Source organism: Lycium ferocissimum, chromosome 1 (assembly GCF_029784015.1).
Source record: "Lycium ferocissimum isolate CSIRO_LF1 chromosome 1, AGI_CSIRO_Lferr_CH_V1, whole genome shotgun sequence".
Taxonomy (NCBI): Eukaryota; Viridiplantae; Streptophyta; class Magnoliopsida; order Solanales; family Solanaceae; genus Lycium; species Lycium ferocissimum.
Window position 1 is genome coordinate 66,343,695 of NC_081342.1, and position 23,147 is coordinate 66,366,841.

Here is a 23,147-nt window from a genome sequence, read left to right on the forward strand (position 1 = left end):
TTAAGAATATGGCTGGACATTGCTTGAATATATGAACATGAAAGAAACATGACATAAAACATAAGAGCTTGACATGGTTACATGGGAATATGGTCATGGATCATGAGAACTGAATACGTGATTACATGGAGACATGTACATGGGGAACATGAAACTGAGTAGCACCTACATGAATGAGAATCATGAAAAATTTGTCCTCAATTTATGACTAGTGGTTAAGAATCGCTACTAACTCGGAATCTACAAAATTTATGGTAGACTTCCTTCATAATTCGACCCTCACGACATTTCTCAAACGGCCGCCTAACTAAAGTACCAACACGCAACTCACACGTATCTTAATACGCATGATGTGACATAACGTGATTACTGAATCTTGAATGTAGCTAACATAAATATTGAGCTAGCTTGAACACACAGATATTGGCTGAATGATTACATGATTACTATACATGGGGTTTGGAAGAAAATCCGTACGCATAAATGACATGAGTACTGGAAATAGGCACGAACATAACATGATTACCTGGGCGTGAGACTCATGACGTGGGACACAAATACATGAAAACTGGATGACATGAATACATGAGTGCTAAACTGCCATGAGATACGAATACGTGTAAACATGGATATCGTAACATGGGATCTGAATGTCGAAACCATGATTGTTACAACATGAGGGTTGAATACTAAGCGCGGGTAGGATTTGGATACTTAGAGACTTAATCATAGACATTCGTATGTCACCATGGTAATATGAGATAAGAGTATGACTTAGGCTTTGAATGTAAGCGCAACTCGATGTGAATGCGACAGACTTGAGTCGTATAACAAGAATATGATCCTAACATAGGTATTCATAAATCTCTAGCATGGGCATGACATGAATACGTCGAATCTGAGTAGAATACTCCGGAGATAAGTACCATGGTATACGAAATAATATCTATTTGAATATAGAATGCACCTTACTTCGATTATCTTGTTGTTCGATTAATCATGATTATGAATACCTTAGCTCATCTTGCTCATTATCGTAAGCGAATTATAGAGGACTGAGAGAAAAGGAATTATTGATACTATTCACATGAGATACTTTGCTTTAAAGAACATACATAACATGGTGCATTGTACATGGAGGACGTAACGTGGAACATGCATACATGGGAACGTGATTCATATGGCATGAAACGTGAATAGCATGACATAGGGCATGGGACCATGAGCAACCTGACATTTACATGAGTACATCATAGATTCATATCGTGGCGTCTGGACCTGATTTCATGAGTATTGAGCTAATAATAAGGCATAAGTGTGATTTTCATGGAGTACAATTGTAGGCTCACTCTTGGGTGCTCAGAGACGTAAGGCATGGATAAAGTAATACCTTTAGAACTTAGATATACTGAAATGATAGGATATGGTTCAACATAGCTTACTCTTATCACCGTGAGTAAACGCCCTTGTTATAAATAAGACTCATGAAAGAATGGATTGTAGGCATGAATAATTCGTTCCACGAGACATGGGTAGAAAGTCACTTTGAACATAAAAATGGCATAGGTACTTTGGAAAAGAAAAGGGCATCCTTTGTGCCAAGTTACGAGATGGTTTAAAACATTAGCCAAAGAAGCATAAGCACGAATTACATAGAATCATGGGTAGGAAGAATCATGGGTAGGACATCCATCTTGGTTCACCTTCATTATTATCTAACAAAATCATTGTTACGATACCGCTATAAGTGGGATGCATAGCGAAATAGATAGGGGCACGAGTATGTGGTAACATGGATAACATAATCATAGGGGTCAAGATCATCATTAGATTTGAAAAGCACTTAGATGCTAGAAAATGGACATAAGTATAAAAGCATGATAGATACGTGAGACCTGAATGTGGTTTTTATCTTTAGACATGAGCGTACCTGATGTGTGAAACATCAAAGGACATTCCCTTACATAGCTTACTATCGTATGAATTCTTAATTCTTGTATCTTAAACGTGGAGTGTAAAGCTCTAACATGGGCATGATATGGGTATGAAAGGCATGAGTAGAGTACGTCTGGGAATTAGTACCACATAGTACATGAATTACTCTGGAATTGGAACTGTTATACCCTTAAAAGCCGCTATTCGATCTAGAACTTTATCTCATAACATAATTACCTAGTACTTGATCTCAATAAAGATGACAAAAATCACATTCTACGCACCTTATCTTGTCTATATGAAACTGTGATCCTATGACATAATCTCCTTAACACCTATTAACTTACGAAACACATAATCTATATCGGCACCTTATCATACGATCTCCCCCTCTAACATACTGACGACTCATTTCTTCGGGTTACTTCAAGCAAGTCTTACTTACTGGGAAAATTGGATTACTTAAATGAACGGGTTTCTAATGTACATAATCGGCATACTAGCTTTGTCGTCTTGAGGAAAACTCTTTTCTGATAACTCTTAAAGGCTCTTCTTCTATAGCTTGCTCTCTTACCGCTTAGATGGTTTTCTTCTTTCACCAATTTCTATACCTCAAATTTAACTTAAACCCTTTGGGTTCTAACACGTCTTCGGTGTATTCAGACAGTTACCCACTTAGTAGTGCTAATTTGACTAAGTAACTCAAATCGTACTTCTACTAACTCTGCTGAAAATTTTTAATTCACTGTATCTATTCAAACTTACTTACTATGCTTCTGTTAACCACTTGTTAGTATTATATTCTCTAATTCTTCTATGAGTACTAAAGTGAAGCGTAAGGTTATTTCTAACTTTTCCTCTTTATCTAACTCTATTCTGGGGTTGTATACTATCCTTCTGAACTATAGACATGGATCACACTTAGGGAAATTTCATCTGTCTCAAACAAGAAATTGGAACAACTAACCCCGAACTCCCTATACACTTCAAAATTATATCATACTATACACATCAGGGATAAATACTTAATCACATAACCTAAGAGGGAATTGTCATATTTTTATCTCATAGTAATATCGCTTCTTGAAGTAACTTACTAACGTCATACTCTCTAGGTCTGATCTGAATAAGCTTAAATAATTTAAAACTAACCCTAAAAAAATTCAATATCGTCTGCTCGTGGTTTTCTTATCGCATCAGTCCCTTCCTAGTCATGTGTATAGATCATATGGCAAAAATATATATATATATCCTTGAAAAAGTTGAGACTTTCTAGTATTACAGGTGGTTGGCTCTTAGGCTATTTCCTGCTCAAAACTACCGTGGAAGTTTATGCCTGCTACGATTAACTTCATAACATGTTACCTCGTGGGATCTTAAATCTGAACCATCATCCTTATATTATAGCTCTATGGTCAAAGAGTCCAAATAAACTTATTCTATAGGGTATATAACCTACATGTACTACCATATCGAAACTTGCCATTCAAATGGTACTATCACCTGATAAACACACCATGCACTATTTAGCAAGTCTTGAGCCTCGAATTTCCGTCTCGCCGCTTACGCATTCGATATGTTCAGAATTCGATGGAAAAAGAACTTACTACTCTAAGCTTCATGGCATGAGTTAGAATAATTCCTGATGACTCCATTTGAAAGTAACACATTGATAATGATTAGATTTACATCTCCTCATCCATTGAGATGAGGCGTATTCAGTAGAACGGGAAAAAACACACGACTCTGAGTGATTTCTGAGAATATAGCTTTATGCACGATCTAGAGTTGAAAGAACTGAGACAATCTTAAATGTCTTGGTGGTCAATTGTATATATGTGTGGGCGCCACACATATAAAAGTGACCCCCTGGACACGGTTTCATAGACTCCCTAAGACACTTGAACCTAGGGCTCTGATACCAAGCTTTGTCACGCCCCGAACCATGGCCTGGGCGAAACACGACACTCGGTGCCATACTGCATGTGACCGAGCGAACCATATGGCTTGCTGAATCATCATGAGGCATACATGGGCGGAAATATAGCATGAAAGTGATGAGCTTTTATAAAACATGAGATGTCATAATAATTTAATGAAATACTTATTTAAATCATAAATGCGGAAATAACATGAGTTGAGCCAAAGATGGCTAAACACCTTGCATGTCTAACATAACTAAACTGATTAGTTTATGAAACCTCTAATCATGAATCTTAACTGGAAAATGTACTTACTGGGACAAGGCCCCCAACATACCTTTAAATGCATGACTAGTAAAATAAAGATAACTGACTAAGACCCCGAATGAGATGGGGCTCACCAATGAGCTGATACGAGCAAATCCTACTGAGCAGATGTGGCGTCCTATAAATTTGTACCTGCATCGTGAAATGCAGGCCCCCGGGCAATAAAATGGGAGGTCAGCACATTGAATATACTGGTATGTAAGGCAACTGAGCGAAATAACATGGGACATGAAAATAACATAATAGAGACTGAACTGAAATATGAACATAAACATGAGTACATATACATATATAATATGCGTAAAGTACCGTGACTAGGGAGAGCAGTAAGTATAACCGACAACATGGTTTGGTACTTGCATCCTACTAGCAGAACACTCATACCTTGCTAGGGACATGAGATTTAATAATATTATGAAATGATCCATTCATTATGAGAGATTATCCTAAGCATGGGTGGAGAGATCCTCATCCTACGGTGGCTACGTAGTTTCAGGCTGTTTGAAACCTCTCGGTAATTAATGCAACTCCCAAAAGCATGAACATGTAAAAATAAGTGGTACTTGCTGCCCATGGTTTCATGAATCATAACTTGCTTGTACGTGGATATTATGAATTATAACTTACTTGCATGAACTTGTAAAACATAGTATTTTATTGAAAAATATCATAGCCTATCATAACTTGCATGTAAGAACCCATGGAATGAGATATATGAGTTTTCATGGATTACGGACTGATTTTCAATAATCATATGGAGTTATTAAGAACACAATGATAGAATAATAGCAATTCATACATAACATAATCATGGACATGGACCTACGGTTGTTATGAGCATGGTATAGAAACCTTAGGTTTTCGTAAAGATTCATACTTTATGGATTAAGAGGCGTGGAAGAAAAATGATGTTCCCACTCGTAGATAGTAACTTCACATACCTTAATCGCTCCAAAACTTGAATTAAAGACTTGAGCTTTGAAGAAGATTTTCAAAATCTTGAATTCTTGAACTTTGAGATGGGTTTTCTTGAAAACCCTAGGGAATGATGATTTCTTGTTTAGATTACAAGGATATGTATTAGAATTGACTTGGAATAATTAGAGTAGGCTTACCTTGGTGTTCTTGATGATGGGAGAGGGTAAGAGGTCGTTCTAGAGCTTGAAAGAATGAAAAATAATGATTTGGACTGATATGGACGAATATATACTGTTCTGGAAAAATTGAATTTTACGCCCAACAAAATACTGGCCGTATTTTGAAATACGTCTGTATTCTGTGTGGACTGCACTGCGACTCTTCGATAAAATGGCCATAACTCTTTGCACAGATGTCCGTTTGACCCCCATAATATACCGTTGGAAAGGTATTTCAAAGTTCTACAACTTTTATCAAGAAAGTTTTCCAAAATTGCAAATACATTTTGTAATACGGGTCGTATTTCAAAAAATGATCCGTATTTAACAATGTAACCTCCAAATGCCAAATTCCAGAATGCCCAGAAATCTTTGGTACCAGTTTACGACTTAAAATACGGTCACTGTTCATGGGCGTAAACCCCCATCTTACAACTGAAGAGGAAATTTCAAATTCCCACATTCTTTATTTGGTTTTCTAAGTCTAGGATCATGGTCAAAGCTTAGGCTAAAGGTACGGGGTGTTACACTAGTAGACAAAGTCAAGGTTTGTATCACATCCAGTTACTTGTAAATACCATCAAAAGGAATAAAGATGCAGTTGTTGTAGCTGCTGCTTCAGTTCATGTGGTTGAGCAGTTAGAGGATCTACAAGTATGGCACAAGAGGTTAGGACATGCTCCCAATAAAGTACTACACTCAATCTCAACTATGAAGTTTAGAAGAGAACATTATGCACTACAAAATTGCACCATTTGCCCTCTGGCCAGGCAGACAAGAGCTCAGTTCCCTGTTAGCACATCTAGATGTCAGGTTCCTTTTGAAACGTTGCATGCTGATGTATGGGGGCCATATAGGGTAGAAAGTCATGATGGGTGTAGATTCTTTCTTACTTTGGTAGATGACTACAATAGAATGACTTGGGTAAACTTACTCAGACTGAAAAGTGATGTGATTGTAGTATTGAGATAATTTCTGACCTTAATAAAAACTCAGTTTACTGCTACTGTTAAGGTTTTCAGAAGCGACAATGGCATAGATTTTTTTAATTCTTCTTGTAATGATTTGTTCTATACTTAAGGTATATTGCATTAAAGTTCTTGTGTCCACACACCCCAACAAAATGGGGTAGTGGAGAGAAAGCACAGGCACATTTTGGAGATAGCAAGAGCACTTAGATTGCAAGGTCATTTACAGTTTAGATTTTGGTATGAACGCATTCAAAGTGCAGTATATATCATAAATAGGTTGCCTTTATCAGTACTAGGTGGGAACTCACCTTCTGAAAAGGTTTATGGTAGAGCACATTCTGTACAACACATGAGAATTATAGGATGTTTATGTTTTGCTACTTGCTTGCATGATGGAGATAAGATGTCACCAAGAGCAGTTGCAGCTGTATTGATTGGGTATTCTTCTTCACAAAAGGGATACAGATTACTTTGTCTACTCACTAACAAGTTTTTTTTTTAGCAGAGATGTGGATTTCAAGGAAACCACGTTTCCCTTCCAACTCCTGAAGGAGGATAGGCTCCAACTGTTTCCTAATGGTGTCCTCACACATTCAACTAATGATGCTGATGTCTTACAGCATGCTACTGCTACTCTACCTCCTGCCATTTATACTCAAACTACACCTGCTCCCAACCTATTGATACTCAAACTCATGACAGTAGTTCTTCTCATGCTGAGAATGAACAACATGTTGACACTACTCCGTTACTACCACCTGATCCTCATCAACTACCACATCTACCTCCACATATTCCATAACTCCTTGATCCTCAACCTAATGTTACTTCCACCACCCAAAGGAGGTCTGGTAGATCCAGATCCACTCCTAGCTGGATGCAGGATTACATCTGTCATACTCCATCTATTCCCCATTCTAGCAATGCCACTTGCACTTACCCTATGCAATCTTACCAGAGCCTTGATAATGTCACTCCTAAATATCAGCTTTTTTTTGGCAAATTTGACCTCCATCATAGAGCCTCAATCCTATGTTGAAGCTGTTAAAGATCCCTTGTGTATAGAGGCTAAGAACCAAGAGCTACAGGCTCTCAACAATAATCAGACCTGGTGCCTTGTGCCTTTACCACCTGGTAAGGTTCCCATTAGTTGTAAATGGGTGTTTAAGGTCAAACTGAAGGCTAATGGAGAAGTGGATAGATATAAGGCTAGGTTAGTAGCTAAAGGCTATAACCAAAAGGAGGGGTTGGACTATCAGGAAACTTTTTCCCCTGTTGTTAAGATGGTGATTGTAAGGGTTGTTCTAGCTATGGCTGCTACTAATGATTGGTGCTTGCACCTAATAGATGTTTCAAATGCCTTTTTACAGGGTGATCTATTTGAGAAAGTATACATGGTTCCTCCACAGGGCTTTGGCAGTCAGGGGGAGAATTTTGTATGCAGACTACAGAAATCCCTCTATGGCCTCAAACAAGCCTCAAAGCAATGGAACTTAAAGCTTGTTGAAGCCCTTATCAAGTAAGGATTTACTCAAAGTAATTTTGACTATTCACTCTTCACCAGGAAAGTAGGGGACAGGCTAGTGATTATCCTAGTGTATGTGGATGATCTGTTGATCACAGGAAATGATCAAAGCTTGATTCTTGAAGCCAAAACAACACTGCAAGACATGTTCAAGATGAAGGATTTAGGTGAGCTGAACTACTTTTTAGGAATTGAGATTGCAGGTCAAAGAAAGGCATCTTAATGAATCAAAGGAAGTTTATTCTAGAATTGATTACAGAACTGGGGTTGTCAGGATCAAGACCTGTTAGTACACATATGGAGTATAATTTGAAGCTCACATCTGTAGAGTATGATGAATATGTAGATGACAAAGACAAAAAGGATGGTAACAAGGGCAAGAAGGATGCTATACTTGCAAGAAGGATGCTATACTTGCTGATCCTAGCTCATATCAAAGGCTAGTGGGAAAACTATTGTACCTTACCATGACCAGACCTGATATCACATATGCCGTGCATGTTCTTAGTTAGTTTATGCAGAAACCAAAAGAGTCACATCTAGATGCAGCAATCAGGGTAGTGAAGTATGTGAAGAATGAACCTAGTCCGGGAATTTTATTGAGTTCAGTGACAGAATCACATTTGACTGCATACTGTGATGCAGATTGGGCTGCTTGCCCAAACACAAGAAGGTCAATTACTGGTTATGCAATGAAGCTGGGAAACTCCTTAATATCATGGAAGGCCAAGAAGCAAAACACATAATCAAAAAGCTCTGCTGAGGCAGAGTACAAGAGTATGGCAGCAGTAGTGTCTGAAATTTTATGGTTGACTGGTTTGTGCAAAGAATTGAACTTGAATCTGAAGACACCAGTGGAACTGTGCAGTGACAGTAAGTCAGTCATCCAAATTGCACCTAATCCAGTGTTTCATGGATGAACAAAGCACATAGAAATTGACTTGCACTTTATCAGAGAAAGAATACAAGATGGAACCATCAAGTCCACTTATGTGATGTCCAAGGATCAAGAAGCAGATCTGTTTACAAAGGCTCTAGGAAAGGAACAACACAATTACCTTTTGAACGAGCTAGGAGTGCTTAACATATTTCCACCACCTAGCTTGAGGGGGAGTATTGAGAATTAGAGGATTAAATAGCAATTAGTTAATTAGCTGGCAGTGGCAATTTTGTAAATATATGGATAGAGTTAGTTAGGCAGTTAGAAGTCAAAGTTAGTTGAGGAAATTAGATATTTAAATGGCGGTTGTTAGCTTAGTATAAGTAGGCTTACTTCATACGATTGTAGTACAATTTCTCAAATATGAAATTCAGTTCTTCACCCACATCTCTCTCTCTCTACTTACATTTGCTTCCTTCAAAGCTTAATCACCATTAATGGAGGTTGGCTATAGGAACTCCATCAGTAACCTATATTAACTTCCTTATAATCTATAAACAAAAAGTTTACTTCTCTACGTCATGTGTATATATTTATCTTTTGCAATCTTGTCCTGAATATGATTGACCAAATTAGCATCAATTGAATTTATTATGATGATAATATGTGTTGCATGCGGTAAGTTTACTCATACCGAGTGTTTAAACCAAACTATATTAACTTATCATGGTTAAGTAAATCAATAAAATGATAATATATAGTACTAACTAACTATTATTAAGTGAAACAATGTATGTGCAAACACATTACATGTATCTATTGATAAACTTTTACATATCTATCGGCAGGAAGGCAAAGGAAAAGCCAAGTACCTGTAATTATTTATTCACACGCGTAATTAATATTGTGTACCAGGCGGTAGCAATTTTATGGTTTTCACATGGGATTAATAATTACATGTTTGTGTTTCTAAAAACAAATTATAAGCTAAATAACTTGATGCCTTTAAATTAAATACCTTAGTAGTTTACACGGTGTGAATGGAAAAAACATGAGCTAGAAAGAGTATATGAAAAGAATATTTTGGATATGGTCTGTTAATTATATTCGTGTCTTCTTCCATGGAAAGTGAAATACCTCATGCAATCAATTTAAAAGAAAAAATGTTTCACTTCTAATTACTCTGTATTTGGTGTCTTTAAAATTCCTCCAAGTTAATATGCATTCCGCCAAAATTCACATATTTCCCTTGACTTCACACATTCTCACATGCATTCCCACTCTCTTATATTTTAACTATAAAATGGTACTAATCACAGGCTAATTGTCTTCATCATTTCTCATCACTCTTGAATAATATATCTACTAGACTCGTGAACATGAACACTAAAGCTAGCATTCGTTTTCCTACATTAGTCTTTTTAATTTTCTTTCATCTTTCTTTGGTTTCTTGCCGCAAAAAAATAAGCCATCATGGTGGAAATGGATTTACTCTTGATCTTATCCACCGTGATTCTCCTCTTTCACCTTTCTACAACCCATCAGACACTCCATCAACCTGCCTTCGAAACGCCTTCCATCGATCATTTTCACGGGCTTCTTTCTTCAAGAAAAATTCCCTTGCTACTAACTACACAATCCAATCGGATATTTCTCCAATTCCAGGAGAATACCTCATGAAAATTTCCATTGGAACTCCGCCAGTGGAAATTCTAGCCATAGCTGATACAGGAAGTGACTTAACATGGACGCAATGCAAGCCTTGCTTTGATTGTTTCCAACAATCAGCGCCCCTTTTCAATTCAAATAAAAGCTCTACTTATAAAACCGTGGGTTGTGACGCTGAAGAATGTACATCAATTGGGGCTTCTTCTTGTCTGAGAGGAAATATTTGCCAATATCAAATGGGTTATGGTGATCAATCATACACTATTGGTGACCTTGCTTTTGAAAAATTCACGCTTCCTTCTACTTCTGGCAACAACATTGACATTCCTAACATTGTCTTTGGTTGCGGTCACAATAATAGTGGCACGTTTACGAACTATACTTCTGGTATTATTGGCCTAGGTGGCGGTGAAGTCTCAATTATCAACCAATTGGATAAACAAATCCAGGGGAAATTCTCTTATTGTTTAATCCCAATTTCATTAGAATCGTCATTTTCCAATGCCAGCAGTCACATCAACTTTGGCAGTAGTGCTACCGTGTTGGGCCCAAATGTCGTTTCAACTCCCTTGATAAAAAAGGACCCGTCTACATTCTACTATCTAAATTTGGAAGGTGTCAGTATCGGGAATAAGACGTTGGAATTCAAATCTTCTAAAATTTCTCATATTGATGGTGAAGATCAAGGTAACATTATAATCGATTCTGGCACGACATTAACGCTTCTCCCTAACGATTTTTACTTGAGTTTGGAATCAACATTGGTGGATGTGATCAATGCTACTACAAAGGACGATCCTTCCGGAACATTTGGTCTATGCTACGAGTCTGAGAATGGCACTATCGATGCTCCAATGATTGTTGCACATTTTACGGATGCAGATTTAGAGTTGTCGCCTTCGAGCACGTTTGCACAAGTGGAGGAAGGTCTGGTTTGTCTTACAATAGTGTCAGCAGAGGATGTTGCTATTTTTGGAAACTTGGCGCAGGCGAATTTCCTTATTGGATATGATCTTGTTGCCAACAAAGTCTCCTTCCAGCCAACTGATTGCACCATGTACTAAGGGTTTACTATATAGCGTTGAAAAGTAATGAATTAATTGGCTATTGGATAGCTAGTGTTATTTTATTCCTTCGTCGTTTCTTGATCCTTTAATGTAATTAGCAGTAATGCAAATGTTGTTCAACTCTTAATGACTTTACACATATATTAATTCTATTTGATGCTTATCAATTAAGATATTATTTGTTTAATGGGCAGGGTCTTGTTGCTTATATTAATTATTTAGCTGGGGATATTGTAAAAGCAGTGCAATTGTGGTTGAAATTCCTTTTTTAAATTATTTATAGTCGTTATCCTTGGTCCATATGCCTTGCATTACCAACCTTGAAGGCATCATATATACCAGGACTTGACTATGGGATATATAGAAGAAGAATTCAATTAAACAGAGTTTGACTCTTTCCCGGATAATAGTGGTTAAAACCAAAAAACAAAAAAAAAAATTAGTGCATCAGCTGGTTCTTATAGTTACCCCCAGAATATTATGTGCTGAGAATTATGTAAAAACTGTTATGACGCGTGACCTGAGAGCATGGCCTTAGTTTAAAAAAAACAAGATTTTAAGAGAATAAACTGTTTTAATTATTTAGTATTGCGATCGTAATACAATAATGTATATCAAATTTCAACGTTTTAACCTTTAAAAAAATAATTATATTTAGTAGCTAAAATAACCCTCATTTTCTCCCAAATTTGATCAAAAAAGGGATGGCATCATTACCCTCACCTAGTATTTCGATGTTTGGTCCCATCACCCCCCTAAATTCCCCCTATGTTCTAATTATTATTTTTTCGTATTTTCTTAAAATATATATATATATATATATTAATTTTTTCAAAATTTTATAAAAAATCAGTTTTTTTTTCAAATTTTGACAAGAAAAACACTTTTTCATTTTTATTTGTTTAAGAAAATGAAATCTTGAAAATCAAGATCTTTTAAGACATTTTAAAAATAATAATGCTTTCCATATTATTAACAAATCCATTTTTCCATATTTTAAAGAAAAATCGGTTTTTAATTCGCATTTTCGCTTTTTTTTAAACGGGTTTTAAAAATGAATTTTTTAAAAGAAAAATCAGTTTTTTTAATTCGACTTTTCAGTTTTTTTTTTTAAAACGGGTTTAAAAATAAATTTTTTAAAAGAAAAATCAGTTTTTTTATTCGGGCTTTTTTTTTTTTAAAAACGGGTTTTAAAATAATTTTTTTAAAAGAAAAATCATTTTTTAAATTCTCGTTTTTTTTTTTTTTAAAACGGTTTTAAAAATAAATTTTTTAAAAGAAAAATCGATTTTTAATTCACTTTTTTTTTTATTTTTTAAAAACGGGTTTTAAAAATAAATTTTGTAAAAAGAAAAATCAGTTTTTTATTTTTTTCTTAAAAATTGACACGTAATTTGAATATTAAAAAAATAAAAATAAATGCACATGTATTGCTATGTCACTCTCGGGTTTTTAAAATATTACGGTTTTAAATAGTTTAAGGGTGATAGGATAGAAACGTTAGGTAACCAATAAAATTCGGGTTTTTCAATTTCCTCGATTAAAATCAATTCCCAAAAAGGTAAGATTCTATCTTGATTTTTTAATTTTCACCGTGTATACAACCTATATTTTCGGAGTATTTTTTCTCGGGTTAAATAATTAATTCGGGTTTTTCGGAATAGTCTTGATACAAAACATATAACTTTTACTTCAAATATTTCTCTAGTCCTAGTAAGATACAACTATGTAATTAAGGTGTTTCATAAGAAAATAACACAAAATGTGAGAAGAGTGATGACATTGTATTAAAATATTCAACAAAAAAGATAATAAAATCGGTTAAAAAAAATATTGCTAATTAATAAGCCATAAAGAAAATGACCATAATCTAAAAATACGAAGTCATGCTAAAATAAGTATATTCGTGTGTATTTTGTTGCAGTTAATAAGTATTAATTACATGACAAGAAAAAAAAAACTTAAGTTATGTATTTTCACTCTCTAAACCAATTATGCAAAAGTAAAGAATAGATATCCTTGATTAACATTATTGTCATTTCTATGGATAAATTGAAATTCTTTTTGTTAGTATTAGTGTTGAGTTAGTTTTGGTTTACATTCCACTTTATATGAGTTATCTAACATCGATAGGATATAAAACTTCATAAATCCATTTTTTTAATGTACGGTGTGTTACAAAGTTAAAAAATCCTAAGTTCAAACTTGAATATATATGATAATAGATGAAAAACTACGAAAAAAATTAAAATATTTATAAATTACATTACAAATAAATATTTTTATGTATACAATATTTTAAAAATTGAATACATGTAATGTCGGGTTAAGCCAGCGGCATAAAAGTTTGTCCATTTTGGTTCGGTTTGACTTTTTTTGCCTTAGTAGTGGCATAAACCAAACCAAACCAATTATGGTGAGCAAAGTTTTTTTCCAACACCATAACTTTGTGAAGGAATTATCAAAGTCAAACCAAACCACTAGTCGATTTGTAATTTTTAATCTCGGTTTGACTTTTTTTGAATTCAAATTTTTTTGGTTTATCGGAATGAGATATTTGAATGCGGTTTGTCGGCTGATTTTAATTTACTTAAATATAGCATTTCCTAATAATTACCACTAATATTGAGTCATATTAAATTTGATATATATAAATAATGATTTTGGATACAAGCAAGTAATACGTGTAATATATATAGTGCATTGGCTTCTAATATTGCATATTAAATTTGATATATATAAATAATGATTTTGGATACATTATTAGAGCAAGTGCCATAATAATCACAAAATTCTATAATCATGTCACTCGTGTCTGATCTCTAAGGACACAACTACCACCAGTCATACTTGGATTGCCCTTAAAGCAGTCGTCAATGTTCAACTTGAGCTCAAACAATTTAGGTTTGTCCCATGGCTAAACTTGTGGGACATTTCTCCCCTCGTATATGTTGTTAATATAGTTTTTCCCAAGTAAAATGATCAAGTCGAAGTACCATTTTGAATTAATATTAACAAAGTAAATTGAAGAGAAATGCGGAAAAAATCATTGAAGAACAAAGGTGAACTTTAGAGAGAGAAAATTGGTAAAATATCTTCTGTATTTTATTCCAAAATTGAACTAACTGAACTTTGTAGAACTGTATGAAGGGTATTTACACATAAGACCCTAAGTTCTACATAATACAAAAAAATACAAATAAAATAAATGAACTGAGCTATATCAACTTGGGCTTTCTACTAACTGGGCCACCGGGTCTTTCTTATTATAAGGCCCAACAATTAACAATTCCAAATTTGCAAAGCAAGCAGTAGGGTTGTTCGCGGTTTTGGTTAAAACCAAAACCAAACCGAAAATTTAACCAAATCGAATAAAAAACTTGACATTTGGTTTGGTTTGATTTGGTTTTAAATTTTAAAAATCGATAATATTTGGTTTGGTTATGGTTCTATTAAAAAATAACCGAATAAATAACCGAACCAAACCGATAAATTATATACATAAATTTTATAATTATTTATATGTATAATATTAGTTTTTCATAAATAATTATAAATATTTTATACCTTTTAATCATTATGATTTTTGGTCTACTTATTTCACATGATGGCTTAAGGATAAAAGAACAACTCCTTGTAGTTGAGACCCTAGCATTGGGGATAATGATAGAAAAACATCTGAAATTTGGGATCATTACGCTTTTTTTTTTTTTTTAATAAAATGGGAAAATTGAGGGCAAAATGCAAGTACTGCCCCAAAGTTTGGGATCATTACACAAAGTTTTTTTATTTCATATATTTTAATTTTAATTTTAGGTAGTCTTTATGTTTAATTTATAATATGTATGTTTGTAACAACAACTAAAAGCTCCTATGCTCTACTTTATTTCTAGGTATGTGTATTAAGATGGCAAAAATGGTGCAACCACTACTAAGTTAGTTTTTAGCTCTCTATGTAATAGTTTAGCAACTTTGGGTAATTTGAGTACTACACTATCACTAATAGTGAAAATGTTTCTATGATGTATGTTCCACCTTAAACTATAAATAAAAGTTATCGTTTGAACCAAAAAAAGACGTGTCTTTTCAATTTTTTAATGTTTCTTGATAAGTCTCATGGCTGCTAGTCATAAACGGAAAAATCGAACCAAACCGACAATAACCAAACCAGTGGTTATTATTTTATTTGGTTTGGTTATGATTTTAAACATTTAAAAACCGACTAAATTGGTTTGGTTATGGTTTTAATCAATAACCGACCCAAACCGAACCATAAACACCCCCGACAAGCACGCAAAGAAAATTGAAGAGTTCTCTTGGAATTGAGTAGAGTCATAAAAATGAGCTTTGCCCAACCTAACCTGATAGTTGGACAAATCTGGATTGGGATTTTTCAGATCCATCTAAAATTGAGGCTTTTCCGCCCAGCCCTAGTCAGTCTGTCGGCTTTTATTCTCAGTCGAGTCTTTTTTCATTTAATCGAATATTGGTCCACTCAAGTATTTATCTTACAATTCTAGTCACCCCTAAAACTAGAGGCGGATGCAGAGTATCGGTATCGGGTATATCTAAATCCAATACTTATATAAATTTATGTGTAAAGTCTACAAAAACTGCAACAAATAGTAAATATGAACCATAACTTTAAAATACGACCATTTCACTACTAAAATCGTTGAAGGACAAACCCATAAAGCTCAAATCATCAATCCACCTCTGGCTGAGACCAAACAAAAAAGTAAAAGAAAAAAAAAAGATGAATTTTCTCAAATTGTAATATTCAAACTTGGCATCAGGATATGATAGTAAAAAAGTGCTCCATTGTCAGAATTTTATCATTTTACAATTTTTTTTATGTTCGCTCTTATGATAACTAAATTAAAGGGAGAATTCATTTTATGTATTAGTTATGATAGGTTATCTTAGCATTTTTTTTTTCCCAATAGAATCCACTTTGGATATTCTGGGGAGACGAAACCTAACATATTCATTGATAGAAGCCAAAAGGCAAATTTATGACGATGTTGCATTCAAATGGAAATATTTATTCCTCAGTAAGTAAACTTCCAAAATTCTGTATCTTGAATAAAACTTTGTAAACTTTGAACTTATTGTTTATAATGAAAGGAACTATTTTTTTAATCGGCAGGAGGGTAATTAAACGAAGAGCCTTTAGCAATTGTACCATTTTCACATTGGAATAATTATCTTAATGAGTATTAATTAACTCCTGCAAAATTAATGCATGGTATTATATTTGCACGGTATTAATGGGAAAGATAGGAATATATTAAATGAATCCTCTTGGATATGGGTTATTATGGGCTCGTAAATTACGTTCGCGTATTCTATGGAAAAGTGAAACTCATCATTCAACAAAATTTTAAAAATATTTCACTTCTTAATTCTTATACTCTGCCCTTGGTACATTTATTCAAATTTCTTCCAATGCATTCCCTCAAAATCACATATTTCCCTTGACTTTCCACATTCTTATATGCATTCCCACTCTTTTAATTTTACCTATAAAATGGTACTAATTAAAACCTAATTTTCTTCATAATTTCTCATCATTCTTGAATACCATATCAACTCTCAAAAACACTATTAGTCATGAAGATGAACACTAAAGCTAGCACTCTTTCTCCTACATTAGTCTTTTTAATTTTCCTTCATCTTTCTTGTGTTTCTTCTCGCAATATAATAAGCAATAATAGTGGTGAAAATGGCTTAACTTTTGATCTTATCCACCGCGATTCTCCGCTTTCACCTTTCTACAACCCATCAAACACTCCATCAATCCGCCTTCGAAATGCCTTCCAACGATCATTTTCACGGGCTTCTTTCTTCAAGAAAAATTCTTTTGCTACTAACAACACAATCCAATCGGATATTTTTCCAATTCCGGGAGAATACCTCATGAAAATTTCCATTGGAACTCCACCGGTGGAAATTCTGGCCATAGCTGACACTGGCAGTGACTTAACATGGACGCAATGCGAGCCTTGCATTAATTGTTTCCAACAATCAACGCCTCTTTTTGACTCCAATAAAAGCTCTACTTATAAAACCGTGGGGTGTAATGCTGAAGAATGTACATCAATAACTTCTTCTTGTGTGGGAAGAAATATTTGTGAATATCAAATGAGTTATGGTGATCAATCACACACTATTGGTGACCTTGCTTTTGAAAAATTCACGTTTCCTTGTACGTCTGGCAACAATGTTGACATTCCTAACGTTGTCTTTGGTTGCGGTCATGACAATGGTGGCACGTTTAATAACTATACTTCTGGCATCATTGGCTTAGATGGTGGTGCAATTTCAATTATCAACCAATTAGATAATGAAATCAATGGGAAATTCTCTTCTTTGTTTGATCCCAATTGCATTAGAATCATCAATCTCCAATGTCACAAGTCACATAAACTTTGGGAGTAGTGCCATTGTGTTTGGCCCTAACGTCGTTTCAACTCCCTTGATAAAAATGGACCCCTCCACGTTCTACTATCTAAATTTGGAAGGTGTCAGCGTTGGAAATATGATGGTGGAATTCAAATCTTCTAAAACTGGCTCTTCTTATGCAGCTGCTGATGGTCAAGGTAACATTATAATCGATTCTGGCACGACGTTAACACTTTTGCCTAGCGATTTTTACACAAATTTGGTATCAACTTTGGTGAATATGATCAATGCTACGAAGAAGGACGATCCTTCAGGGACTTTTGGTCTATGTTACGAGTCTGAGGGTGGCACTATCGATGCTCCAAAGATTGTTGCGCATTTTACTGATGCGGATTTAGAGTTGTCGCCTTCGAGCATGTTTGCACAAGTGGAGGAAGGTTTGGTTTGTCTTACAATAGTGCCAGCAGAGGATATTGCTATATTTGGAAACTTGGCTCAGGCGAATTTCCTAATTGGATATGATCTTGTGGCCAATAAAGTCTCCTTTTTGCCTACTGATTGCACTAAGTACTAGTAATTCAAATGTTGTTCGATTTCTACACCTGTATTTTTTTCATCTTATGCTTAAAATGAAGATCTTTGATGTATTTAATGAGCAATTATTGTTACTCATTAGTGATTTGGTCAGTTTAGATTTGTTTAGTCTTCTGATATATTCTTTTACCACCTTTTGTATGAACTGGCCATGTTGGAAAACAGTTCTGCTTGGACCATTTCATATGTGATTTTTAAGTTACATACATCATAGTATAAAGAATTTCAATTTAATCCATTATAGCAAGTTATTATAATAATTTTCAGAGTACTATATTAGACTTGCTATGAAGTAGTTGTCAATCAACTTAACATGATAGTGTAAAAAATCGACCCTGAAAAAAAATGCTAAAGATAGAAATATTCAAGTGACATGGGTGAAATTTCATTGCAGAAGAAGTGCTATGATAGAAATAAGTAAATACTGCTTATTGCATTATAATTAAAGTAGAGAATTGTGAGTCATCAAATAAAGGAGATAAGTAATTGATTATCCAAAGGGTGAGCAAGACATACTTAAGATGTGAAATAATTATTTAATTTATTGTGTATTATTCCAGGATCTACTATAATTTTATAGTTTCAACATCTAAATAACCTTGTAAATTTATTGTCTCAAATCTTTGGAAATATACTTGTTATAAGATCAGCTACAAAATCTTCCGATCATTTCTCATGTCAACTCTTGTTAGTTTGCATTATTCGTCTGTTTTCTTCCGTTACTTGGACTTATAAACTGTTACATCTATTCTAAACATATTATAATTTTGATTTTTGGCTAAAAACTCCAAACAAAAAACTGAGTGCTCCAACCTTTTTGCAGTATTAGGATATAGTAACGCAGCCAGAATTTTTGACAGGGGATCCAAAATGCGATATTAGTGCTTCAAAACCTGTATTTCTCTTATGTTAAAGAGATTCAAAATTTTATAGATTAAAAATAAATTTACTTTTATCCTACTATCACTTTCGATGAGGGGATTCTGTCAGGAAATATTTTCTTACATAGAGATTTGTAGGAGGAATATACACAGGACAACAATATAATTAATCTATTGGTAAATCGAAGTCATATACTCTCTTGTCATCACATTTCATTTGTGGTCTCAAAACAACCCTCCAAGTGTTTTGCCTGGTCGATCCAGTGGTCTTGTCTACTTAAATATGTACGATTAATTTCAAAGTATTGGATCACCACGAGGCTAAATTTGTGCAATATTTCTCCCCTTGTATATGTTGTTAATCTAGTTTTTCCCCAGTAAGATGATCAAGTCGAAGTAGCATTTGATTTAGCAATTGCAATTTGCAAGTCAAGCATTTATAAAAATTGAAGATCTTTTTTGAAATTGAATATAGTCATCAAACTAAGCTTGGCCCCTAAGATCAGCCCACCCCAACCCAACCTGATAGTTTGTCAGATCTGGATTAGGAATCGGGTCATTTGCACTTTTGCTCTTAATTATTTCTGTAGGTCTTTAATTTTTGCCCCTCATAACAAATAGTAATAACTTTTTCGCAGGGTTAAGTTTATATTTTTGCATCATAATATTCCACATTATGCCTCACGCCTTTATGGAGCTTATGCTCAGCTAGGTATAAGTTCGATTTTAAAGGGTAAAAATTAAAGACCAACTCATTAAAAGAGCAAAAATAAAAAACCAACCCATTTGAAGGACAAACCATTCAATTTCTTCTTATAAATCGTCTGATCCATTTGAGGTTTTTTGCCTGGCCTTAGTTAGTCCTTCGGTGAAAGCGAAATTAGGATTTTGAGTTTGAGTATTTTAAATAAAAAAAATATTACTGAGTTCTTGATAAATTATTTATACATATTAAGTGAATTTTTTAATACGAATATCTATGTGACAAAATTATTGAATTCTGTTGAACCTGTAATCGGAATGCTAGTTGGCGTTTTGCGTCAGCCTCTAGGCTCGGCCGAGGTTGACTCATGAGGCCAAATATTTTTGTTTACTTCCTTATGTCATCTGCATTTACAAATTTAGCATCATCTGAAGTTATTGGGTCCGTTATATTCTATATGTAAGTAAACCACAGTGCTACATGGTCATAATCATGTCCCTCTAATGATGGTAACTAAATTAAGGCGAGAATACATTTTATCTATTAATTTGGTATGATAGATTATATTAACATTTTTTTTCCCTAACAGAATCCACTTTGGATGTGCTGGGGTCAGACGAAACTCAACATGTTCATTCAATAATAGAAGCCAGAAGGTAAAGTTATGACAATGACACATTCAAATGGAAGTATTTATTTCTTAGTAAGAAAACATACATTTTAATGCTTACAAAATAAATGAATTAGTATTAGACACGGTGTGAAAGGAAAAACACAAGGAATAGAAAGAGTAAATGAAAATAATATTTTGGATATGGTCTGTTAATTATATTCGTATCTTCTACAGAAAGTGAAACTCCTCATGCAATCAATTTTAAATAAAAATGTTTCACTTCTAACTCTTACTTTTACCTATAAAATGGTACTAATTTACAACCTTTTTCTTCATCATTTCTCATCATTCTTGAATACCATATCAACTCTCAAAAACACTATTAGTCATGAAGATGAATACTAAAGCTAGCACTCTTCTTCCTACATTAGTACTCCTTTTCATTTTCTTTCACCTCTCCTTTGTTTCTTGTGGCAAAACATTAAGCAACCGTGGGGGAAATGGCTTCACTCTTGATCTTATCCACCGTGACTCTCCTCATTCACCTTTCTACAATCCATCAAACACTCAATCAAATTGTCTTCGAAACGCTTTCCATCGATCATTTTCACGAGCTTCTTATTTCAAGAAAAACTCCTTCGCTACTAAAAACACAATCCAATCGGATATTTCTCCAATTACAGGAGAATACCTCACGAAAATTTCCATAGGAACTCCGCCTGTGGAAATTCTAGCCATTGCTGAAATGGGCAGTGATTTAACATGGACGCAATGCGAGCCTTGCATTAATTGTTTCCAACAATCAGCGCCTCTTTTCGATTCAAATAAAAGCTCTACTTATAAACCCGTGGGGTGTGATGCTGAAGAATGTTTACTAATTTCGACTTGCGTGGTAGGAAATATTTGTGAATATCAAATGTTTTATGGTGATCAATCACACACTATTGGTGACCTTGCTTTTGAAAAATTCACGTTTCCTTCTACTTCTGGCAACAATGTTGACATTCCTAACGTTGTCTTTGGTTGCGGTCATGACAATGGTGGCACGTTTAATAACTATACTTCTGGCATCATTGGCTTAGGTGGTGGTGCAGTTTCAATTATCAATCAATTAGATAATGAAATCAACGGGAAATTCTCTTACTGTTTGATCCCAATTGCATTAGAATCATCAATCTCCAATGTCACAAGTCACATAAACTTTGGGAGTAATGCCATTGTGTTTGGCCCTAACGTCGTTTCAACTCCCTTAATAAAAAAGGACTCGTACACATTCTACTATCTAAATTTGGAAGCTTTCAGTGTTGGAAATATGATGGTGGAATTCAAATCTTCTAAAACTGGCTCTTCTTATGCTTCTGTTGATGGTCAAGGTAACATTATAATCGATTTTGGCACGACGTTAACGCTTTTGCCTAACGATTTTTACACGAATTTGATATCAACTTTGGTGAATATGATCAATGCTACGAAGAAGGACGATCCTTCAGGGACTTTTGGTCTATGTTAGATCTTTGATGGTGGCACTATCGATGCTAAAGATTGTTGCGCATTTTACCGATGCGGATTTAGAGTTGTCGCCTTCGAGCATGTTTGCACAAGTGGAGGAAGGTTTGGTTTGTCTTACAATAGTGCCGAAAAAATGCAGAGGATATTGCTATATTTGGAAACTTGGCTCAGGCGAATTTCCTAATTGGATATGATCTTGTGGCCAATAAAATCTCCTTTTTGCCTACTGATTGCACTAAGTACTAGTAATTCAAATGTTGTTCAATTTCTACACCTGTATTTTTTTCATCTTATGCTTAAAATGAAGATCTTTGATGTATTTAATGAGCAATTATTGTTACTCATTAGTGGTTTGGTCTTATGTTAAAAAGAGATTCAAAATTTTTAGATTTGTTTAGTCTTCTTCGATATATTCTTTTACCACCTTTTGTAAGGCTTGGCCATGTTGGAAAACGATCCGGTGGTCTTGTCTACTCGCTTGGACCATTTCATATGTGATTTTTAAGTTACATACATCATAGTATAAAGAATTTCAATTTAATCCGTTATAGCAAGTTATTATAATAATTTTCAGAGTACTATATTAGACTTGCTATGAAGTAGTTGTCAATCAACTTAACATGATAGTGTAAAAAATTGACCCTGGAAAAAATGCTAAAGATAGAAATATTCAAGTGACATGGGTGAAATTTCATTTGCAGAAGTATGATGATGTAAAAAAAATTCTTATTGCATTATAATTAAAGTAGAGAATTGTGAGTGACTAAAACAAGGTTAATTTTTCCAAAGGGTGAGCAAGACAGATAAGATGTAAACAAATATCTTTTGATCATTTTTCATGTCAACTTTGGTTGGTTGAATTATCCATTAGTTTTATTTCGTCTGTTGGACTTATAAAGTTGTTCGACTTTTGTACACTTCACGGATAAAAAGGGCAAAGGATCATATATAAAGGAAAATTTTAATTATATCTACTCTAAACATATATAAAAGATATTATTGGCTAAAAAC

General features: G+C 34.3%; 1 protein-coding gene and 2 pseudogenes across 1 annotated transcript; all 3 read left to right on the plus strand.

The window, feature by feature from the left end:
- The first annotated feature begins 10,075 nt into the window (after positions 1 to 10,075).
- Positions 10,076 to 11,571, plus strand: LOC132066565 (aspartic proteinase CDR1-like). Its single transcript, XM_059459860.1, has one exon. The coding sequence runs from the start codon at positions 10,076 to 10,078 to the stop codon at positions 11,426 to 11,428; it is 1,353 nt and encodes a 450-aa protein (XP_059315843.1). The 3' UTR covers positions 11,429 to 11,571.
- Positions 11,572 to 16,976: 5,405 nt separating this feature from the next.
- Positions 16,977 to 18,664, plus strand: LOC132030794 (aspartic proteinase CDR1-like; annotated as a pseudogene).
- A 2,238-nt stretch (positions 18,665 to 20,902) lies between these two features.
- On the plus strand, positions 20,903 to 22,484 carry LOC132030790 (aspartic proteinase CDR1-like; annotated as a pseudogene).
- The last annotated feature ends 663 nt before the right edge of the window (positions 22,485 to 23,147 follow it).